We start from the raw sequence: 8480 nt of genomic DNA, 5'->3' as shown, positions 1-8480 counted from the left end.
TGGCAATCTAATCCTGGCAATGGAAAGACCCTGAAGGAATTCGAGGCAGAATAACATAATCTAAGATTTAATAAATACATTTATTTATAAAATTAAAACTGTGGGTTACTATAAATGAGTTTACAGGATTTTGAGGCATATAACTAAGCTCCAGGAGCATTTCGAGAAATTCATGATGCAAGTTCTCCATCTAACAGGTAGAGCAGTTGGTGCAGATGAGATGAGCCTGATCTCCAGCAGGCCTGGAGGAACCATGAGCTGTCTCTGCACCCCTTGTCTTGGCCTTTGCACAGTTCTTTACCGGTTATCCAGGCCTATCACGCCCAGTATTTCCTTCCATCCTGACCACATCCCTGCATGGGAAGCAGGTCCCATCAATGGTAAATATGCAGTCGTTATGCAGAGGTGGAAGCCGAAGCTCAGAGCGGTGAAGTGACCTACCCAAGGTCACACAGGGAGGCGGCACAGGACCGAGGCTACAACTCAGGTCTCTGCAACTCCAAAGCTCTTTCCCCTCTCCCTCTCTGCTCTCAGTTCTTCAAGGCATCCAGCCTGCAGTCTATCCATGCCGGAGGCTTGCAGGCAGGTCTGGGTGTGGGGCGCAGGAAGGAGCCCCCAGGGACAGCTGCTGGCCTTGGTGCCTGTCGTGTCTTCGCTGAAGCCGGGCGTGCAGGTGGCGGACCCTCCTCGCCTCCTGGGCTGTGAAGAAGGAAGCGGCGATGGCGTGCCGCAGGCGGCGGGCGTAGGCCTCCAGGAGCACCGTGGAGCCCGCCAGGAGCTGCAGGGCCCCCGCGGCCAGCGGGGCAGCCGCGCGGGGACGCCGGGCGGGTAGCAGTGGGCAGCGGGCGGAGGTGAGGCCGAGCTCCCATTGGTGGGAGCTGTGGACAGAGAGGAAGGGGCTCTCCGGGGGCGGCTGGTTGAAGAGGAAAGGGATGAAGCCCAGGACAGTGTATGCCACCTTGAGAAAGGAGAAAAAGACGGCGTCAACTGAGGGCCCCTCTGGCCACTCCCCACCTCTGGAGGAGGCTTGTCCAGCTTTCCCTGCCTTCATCTGCAAAATGGGTACAGAAATCACCCCATTTCTGTGAAGGAAGAAATGGATGGAGTAAGACCTATAAAGTATTCACTAAGGACTCAGCAAGGAGCAAACATCCATAGACAATTTGTTTTCTCTAAAATATTCTGCTCAAAGATACTAACGATAGTAACATTTGTATGGTGATTTTTATTTGGCAAAAGAATCTGTTTCAGACTCCTAGTCTCATTGGGTCCTCCTCAAACCCTTAAACCCTCCTCAAAATGCTACCAATTCAGCTTTGATTGAAATTCTAAATGATAAGAAAGCATTGTGTCAAAGTTGAATTGGTAGCGTTTTGAGGAGGGTTTGAGGGTTTGAGAGGGACCTCAATCCCAGGGTTTGAGGACCACCCAATGAGACTAGGAGTCTGAAACAGGTTCTTTTGCCAAACCATGTTGTTGGCCAAGCTGGTCTTGAACTCTTGACCTCAGGTGATCCACCCACCTCAGCCTCACAAAGTGCTGGGATTATAGGCATGAGCCACCATGCCCAGCCCCCTATTTTTTTTTTTATGTATGCACAAGAAATATATGACAAAATAAACCTATGTTAAACCATAAGTGAACTATTTTATACAAATACAATTAAAATTCTAAATGATAAGAAAACATTGTGTCAAAGTTGAATTGGTAGCATTTTCTGCCCTAAGGATACATAAAATAATGATGTGACTTGCAATTGATGACTATCTGAGATTTGGTGAAAAACAGTACATCAGGAAACATACTTAGAACATTGCCTGACACATTTCTTTACTGTGACCTATGGTAAGAAATGTGTTTTACAGGCCAGGCATGGTGGCTTATGCCTGTAATCCCAACACTTTGGGAGGCTGACGTGAGAAGAATGCCTGAGCCCAGGAGTCCGAGACCAGCCTGGGCAACATAGTGAGACACCATCTCTAAAAACATATGAAAAATTAACTGGGTGGTGGTGTATGCCTGTAGTCTCAGCTACTTGGAAGGCCAAGGTAGGTGAAGTGGGAGGCTCATTTGAGCCCAGGAGGTCAAGGTTACAGTGAGCTGTGATTGCACCATTGCACCACTGCATTCTGGCCTGGGCAGCAGAGTGAAACCCTGGCTCAATAAAGGAAAGAAAAGAAATGCATTTTACAGCACCTTGAAAGCACAGATTGTATTGTAATTGAAGAAAATATTCACAAACCCATACACTCCCTTATTGTCTAAGATATAATCTTATAATTTTCCAGTCGATTCTATTTCATTAAAAAAACTGTCTATGACTTCTTAAATTGATTAAATTGATTTTGTGCAGTTTGAAAAACACTTTTTTAGTGCGTAATAAGTACTTGATAAATATAAGCTGTTAATATTATTAGCTCAGAGTCTGACACTTTGATATGTTTTATGCAGTGGACTTTTGTGTGAGACCTCTCTACTCAAAATTAAAAATAAAAAGATCTCTGGCGAAAGAAAGGATCGAAAAATACAACTCTTGATCTGATAGTAATATACCTGATTATAAGTCGACAGTAAATATTTTCTATATCATTTTAAAAATAGTAAATATTTCAGGCTTTGCAGGCCATACAGTCTCTGTTGCAATTACTCAACTTTGCCTTTGTAGGGCAGCCACAGACAATATATCGACAAATGGCATGGCTGTGTTCTTAAAAAAACCTTCTTTACAAAGACTCCGGAAGGCTATAGTTGGCTGCCTTCTGATCAAGCCCATTCCAAAGTCCTCCTCCAGTCTGATATAGACAGATGTGAGCTATTAATAACAGCCACTCTTTATTAAATATCTCTTATGTGCCATGGAGCTTACTAGGTACTTTAGGACAATATCACATTGTAAGACACAATAGCCTCGTAGGATTAGGAGGATTGATTTGATTTGTACCAATGAGGAAAATGAGGGTAGGACATGCTGCCACTTGTGCAGGGTGACCTTGGACACAAGTTATTTTAAGGTGTCTGGGTTTCAGCATCCTCAACTGCAATAGGAAGTGAAAATGGAACCCACTTCCTAGGGCTGTTGTGGGTATCCGATGAGTCCCACTACCCGTGGTGCAGGGCTGATTCACGGGCTATTTCTTGGAGGCAAGTCACATTTAATCACCAGTCAAGGGTTTAACAGACCGCCCCCCTCTCTCAAAACAACGACTCCCTTCCTTCTTCCCATCATCACACTTACATCGTACTTGACCGTGAGCATGATGGGCACAGTTGGCAACTTCTGAGCCCAGTCCACGGTCGCCTGTGCCAGGAGGAAGGCTACATGGTCTGTGGCCACTGCCACAGCCGTGGCCACCAGGAGGAGGGCAAGCAGCCCCAACCTTAGAAGGCAACTCAACAGCTCCTCCTGTGACAGCCTCAGCCGAGCTGCCTGGAGCAGCCAGGTGGGTGGAGGGGCCACCAGGTGTGTAGCCTGGGCCTGTGCCAACCGCTGGGTCAGCTGTTGTGTGGCGTAGATATTGTCAAACCGCAGGTCTGTCAGGTAGCAATGGAGGTACCATGCCGACTCCACCAGGAGGCCCAGCATAAACAGCACTGTGACCACTCGCTGGGTCCCTAGCGCTGCTGCCCGGGCCAGGGACTCCAGGCCAGAGAAATCCTCCAGGACCTGCTGAGTGACCCTGAGCATGTGAAGGTAGAAGGCAGAGCCATTGTCCTGGGCCTCAAATGTCAAGCCCCGGCCGCCTGCCTGGCCTGCGGGGCCCAGAGTCCTGGATGCTGCATGCAGCTGTTGAGTGGTGTTGAGCAGACTCTCCAGGGAACCCTCGGTGACACACCTCAGCACCTGCCCGGCCGCACCCACGTTGGCCAGGATGTTGGGCAGCACAGCAACGGCCAGGGTGGCAGTGCTGTAGGACAGGAGCAGCCGGCGTCCCTGCTCCGTGCCTAGGGTGGGCACGCTGAGTGCAAGCAGGCAGCGGAGTGGGGGCACCAGGCCCAGGCTCAGGAAGACCAGGAGGCCACAGACAGTGGCCACCATGGCTGAAGGTCCAGGAGGATAAAGCAGCAGGAATGCCAGCCAGTGATACACCAGACCTGCAGCAGCAGCAGCCAGGGAGGCACACAGGAAGAGCTGGGTCAGCAGCTGGCCACAGTTGGCCGGAACAGGCTGGGAGAAGGCGTCCCAGGCAGCCTGCAGTGGGGCGAGGGCCTTCCAGAGCCCCAAGTGCCAGGACCTCCACCTGCACACAAGGAAATTGAAGGGCATCTCTATCAGGAGGTGGATGGGTGTCTGTCCACTGCCCCTGCCCCACAAACCCATCAGTAGGCTCTGCTAACAGACTCCACCCTTTTAGTTACCCACGTGGACCCATCAGAGTAACTCACTATATACCCACGTGACACAAGCTGAACCAATCAGAGCCTTCCCCAGGATTATTCTTGCTAGAACTGTCAGGGAAGAGCCCAACTCAGAGGCAGTTCCTGAGGACGTGAGGATGAAAGTCTGCCCTGTTTGAGTCCATCAATTACAGTTTTGTGAAGGCAACTGGTCCAAGAGAATGAAAGAGTCATGGAGCGAGAAGCACAGGTGAAAGAGAGAGAATGAGTAAGAGGAGAGAGAAGAGAAACAATTTCACTTGAATTCATAGTCTTGGTGGCTTGCTGTATGATTCTGGACCTTCTATTCTTTCTGGACTTCAGGGTCTCCTCTATAATTTAGGGGTGAGGAGGGTGGACTAGTTGGCCTGTGAGGGACTTTTATATTCTATTATCCTTATATTTATTCATTCAACAAGCGTTTATCAAGCAACGACTTTGTGCTAACCATTGGAGAAACAGGAATGAAAAAAAACGAAGTCGCTACCTTCATGGGCTTGCACTATATTAAGAGCGATGGCAGAGGAATAGTAAGGAAAACTTGGATTCTGAACACATTTTATCGGCAGAGTCAACAAGATTTGCAGAGGCTGATTGGTTGTGGGGTGTGAGAGAAAGAGGGGAGTCAAGGATGATGAGGAGCTTTTGTGTCTGAGTAACTGGAAGCACCGAGGTGTCATTTCTTGAGATGAGAACTCTGTGGTCAAAACAGGTTTGAGTGGAGGGGGAGAGAGGAGGAATTCAGTTCAGAACTCTTGAATTGGAGATTCAGTTGAGCCATTCCGTGGAGGTTTTGAGAAGGTGGTTGGAAATAGAAGGCAGGAATTCAGAGGGGAAGTCAGGCTGGAGTTATAACATTGGAAGTCATTGGTTTATAGATGTCTCCCAACTTTATATCCACACCTAAAGCTACGGTGCATGATGAGATTCCTCAAGAGAGTGTGTCACTGGGGAGGAAAGACATCCAAGGACATGCCTCAGGGCACTCCAAGGTTAGGGGCTCTTAGATGAGAAGGAACCAGCAAAGGAGACTGGAAAGCCAATGTGATGCTTAGGAAGCCAAGTAAACAAAATGTTTCAAGGAGAAGGGAGTGATCAAGTACGTCAAATGCAGCCAACAGGTCAAGAAAGATGAAGACTGAGCAATGCCTGTTAGCTGCTTAAAGGTCACTGCTGACCTTGGCAGGGACAGTTTGGTGGCCTTTTGGGCCAAAACCCAACTAGACTGGGTCCAGGAGAGATGGGAAGGAGAAGAATAGGAAACACAGATATAGACAACTCTTTCCAGTAATTTTTGCAGTAAAACAGCAGAGAAATGAAGCAGTGGCTGGTCGCTACGGGAAATTGGACCAAGAGGATTCATGTAAGGTGAGGAAATCTATAGCATGTTTACAGGTGGGAGATCTCACCGAGAGGGGAGACATTGACAAAGGGGAGACTCCCTGGAACGACACCTGTAGGGGTGGGGGCAGAGGGTGAGACTGAGAACATGCAAGGTGGGGCTGCTCTTAGAATGGAGCAGGGGTCGTTCATCCTTAATAGCAGGTGGGAAAGCAGAGGAAATAGGTACAGATGATGGTGAATGAACAGGCAACATGTGTACACTTGTGAAAAGTAACTTCTGATATACGCAGAACAGAGTAATGCTTAGGGCATGACCTCTGGATTGCCTGGGCTCAAATTCCTGCTCCACCACTTGCCAGCTTTGTGACCTTGGGTACATATCATTACCTCTCTGTGTCTCAGCCGTCTCACCTATAAAATGGTACAATCAAAGCAGGTACCTCCTGGGGTCACTTTGTTTCTGGCACATGGTAAGCATCACATCAGCTATTATCTACCACTAGAGTCAACTCCACCGGGGCAGGGACTTTGTCCCTTTTGATCACTGATATGTCCCGAGTGCCTACAATAGTGTCTGCCGTGTTGTGAGTGCCCCAAAAATATTCATTGGGAGTAGCATGACCGATTGCTTCTGTTTGCTCAGGCTGGCAGGAAGCAAGCCCAGCAGAGAAGGTAAAAGAAAGTACAAAATGGTTGCCCAGGAAAGTGGGAGAACAAATGAACTAGGGCAATAACATGTGCTGGGCAACACTGAGGCCCAGTTGAGGTTAGAGATCATACATTCTCTTAAGTGAGAGGAGGCAGAAAGGTTATACGGGAATATGATGATAAAGGGCAGGGAGGGTGGTGGGGAGGCTATCGCTGTGTTGGTTACAGGCAAAGCTGCTGACTTGCTCCACCATCGTCAGCTTGAAGGATAAGCATGTGACTGGGTCTAGTTGATCCAAGTACCTCTGATCCCCTGGCCACAGTGACTGGTGCAGGGATTGCACCTGCCTGGAGGTGCCAAGAGAGCTTTCCTCAGGGCTTTGCTGCAATGACAAAAAAACAAAACAAAACAAACAAAAACAAAAAAACCCCCTGCTCTTTGTCGCCTTGAAAGCTAAACTGGTAGGAGGGATGTCTCAAGCCTTGGGGACCACCATGTAGTATGGATTGGCCTAGGATGAAGGCAACACAAGGAAAACAGTGTTAGGAAACAGAGAGTCCCAGGAGCCTTGCTGGAGTACCTGGATCCAGACATGCCTGAAGCCCAAATCTATGCTGGACCACACACTAGAAAATGTCTGTTTTTCTCAAGGCAGTGCAAGATCAATCTGTCACTTGCAACTCAATGATTCCAGACTAATACAGATACCTTTGTCAAAGGACTTCTGGGACAATAAAATGAAATAATGCATGTAAAGCACTTTACACAGTGTCTGACACAGAAGAAGGATCCTATAAAACTGCACCACTTGTTACTCTGACGATACTCATGTCAACGATGTAAATGTTCACTCGCGTCTCCTCTGTGCCAAGCTCTGTGCTGACCCCTGTGGACCCCAAGAATTAAGTCCTGGTCCCACTAAAGGAGTTCACAGTCTAATTGAGGAGACTTAAGTAGATCATTAGCGTTTAAGTTCATTAAAAAAGAATTCTGAGCATGGTATGCCTGGGCCTGGACTGGGGTGGGATAGATGGAGAGTGATCCAGTTTTACCTGGGAGTCAGGAAGGCTTCCTGGAAGAGGTGACTTTCCAGCTGGGGGTGGAAGGACAAGTATCAGTTTGTGGTGAAGAAGGGAGTTGGACATCCCTGACAGAAGGAACAGTGTGTGCAAAGGTTCTGTGCCCTGAGTGTTGGGAAATAGGGAGTTGGGAGAACCAGAACAGTGGGAAGCTGAGATGTAGTAAGGCCTGTGGGGCTGGAGTGGAGGTGACAATCTTGTAGCCCTAAAGGCTGAATCATATGCAAATGTGCTTTATTGTGGCCCACTGTGTGTGTGTGTGTGTGTGTGTGTGTGTGTGTGTGTGTGTAAGCTGCGCCCATTTGGAAATAAGGAAGTTTCACATTAAAATCTGGGTTTCCAGCTTTTCTTGAGAAATGAGATCTGGGTTAGAGCTCCCACCTTTGCAACAGGTAACTGGAGCTGACTATCCACTACCTGCCTTCGACAGGGGAGCAACCCTGCAGACTGCATCCCGCTGATCAAGGAACGGTCTGTCTGCACACGCAGGTGGCCTCCCACAGGCACATCCCCTTCCCAGCTCCCGAAGGCATTTGAATTTGGGACTAAACAGCCCCTTCTACTATATAATTAATATTTGGAACACAGTAGCTTTTAGAATAATAGCTAATAATAAAAACCATTGTAAGGATTGAAAGCCAGTCCTAAGTCATATTGGATGACAATTCCTGCACGGGGTATTGAAAATGGCAAGGAAACTAGCTGCTGTTTAGTGAGTGCTTACTCTGAGCCAAGCATGTGCCAAGTCCTAAGGATGCGTTTTCTCATTCAATTCTGGCAACAGTCTTGTAGATGTCATTATCCTTACATTTCACAGATGGGGAACTGAGGCTCAGAGAGGTGAGGATTTGCCTAAGATCACACAGCCAGGGAATGGCGGAGCTGAAGATTTGGGTTCATATCCATCACCTCCAACGGCTGACTGTTTTCTCACCTGGAGCCCTCAGTGTCCAAAGTTCCCAGACCTACCTGGTCCTGACAAGGTGCTCAGCTGCTCCTGGGTGGCCTGGCATGCTGCCCGAACAGCAGTGGTT

General features: G+C 48.4%; 1 protein-coding gene across 1 annotated transcript; it reads right to left on the bottom strand.

Moving 5' to 3' along the window:
- Positions 1 to 304: 304 nt before the first annotated feature.
- OCSTAMP (osteoclast stimulatory transmembrane protein) lies at positions 305 to 8459 on the bottom strand. Its single transcript, XM_008015192.3, is given in 5 exon segments — positions 305 to 538; positions 540 to 601; positions 604 to 958; positions 3236 to 4238; positions 8416 to 8459. Coding segments are annotated over 5 exon segments (1698 nt in total).
- Between the last annotated feature and the right edge of the window lie 21 nt (positions 8460 to 8480).

The sequence above is a fragment of the Chlorocebus sabaeus genome, chromosome 2 (genome assembly GCF_047675955.1).
Source record: "Chlorocebus sabaeus isolate Y175 chromosome 2, mChlSab1.0.hap1, whole genome shotgun sequence".
NCBI lineage: Eukaryota > Metazoa > Chordata > Mammalia > Primates > Cercopithecidae > Chlorocebus > Chlorocebus sabaeus.
This window is presented reverse-complemented; position numbering and strand designations above follow the sequence as displayed.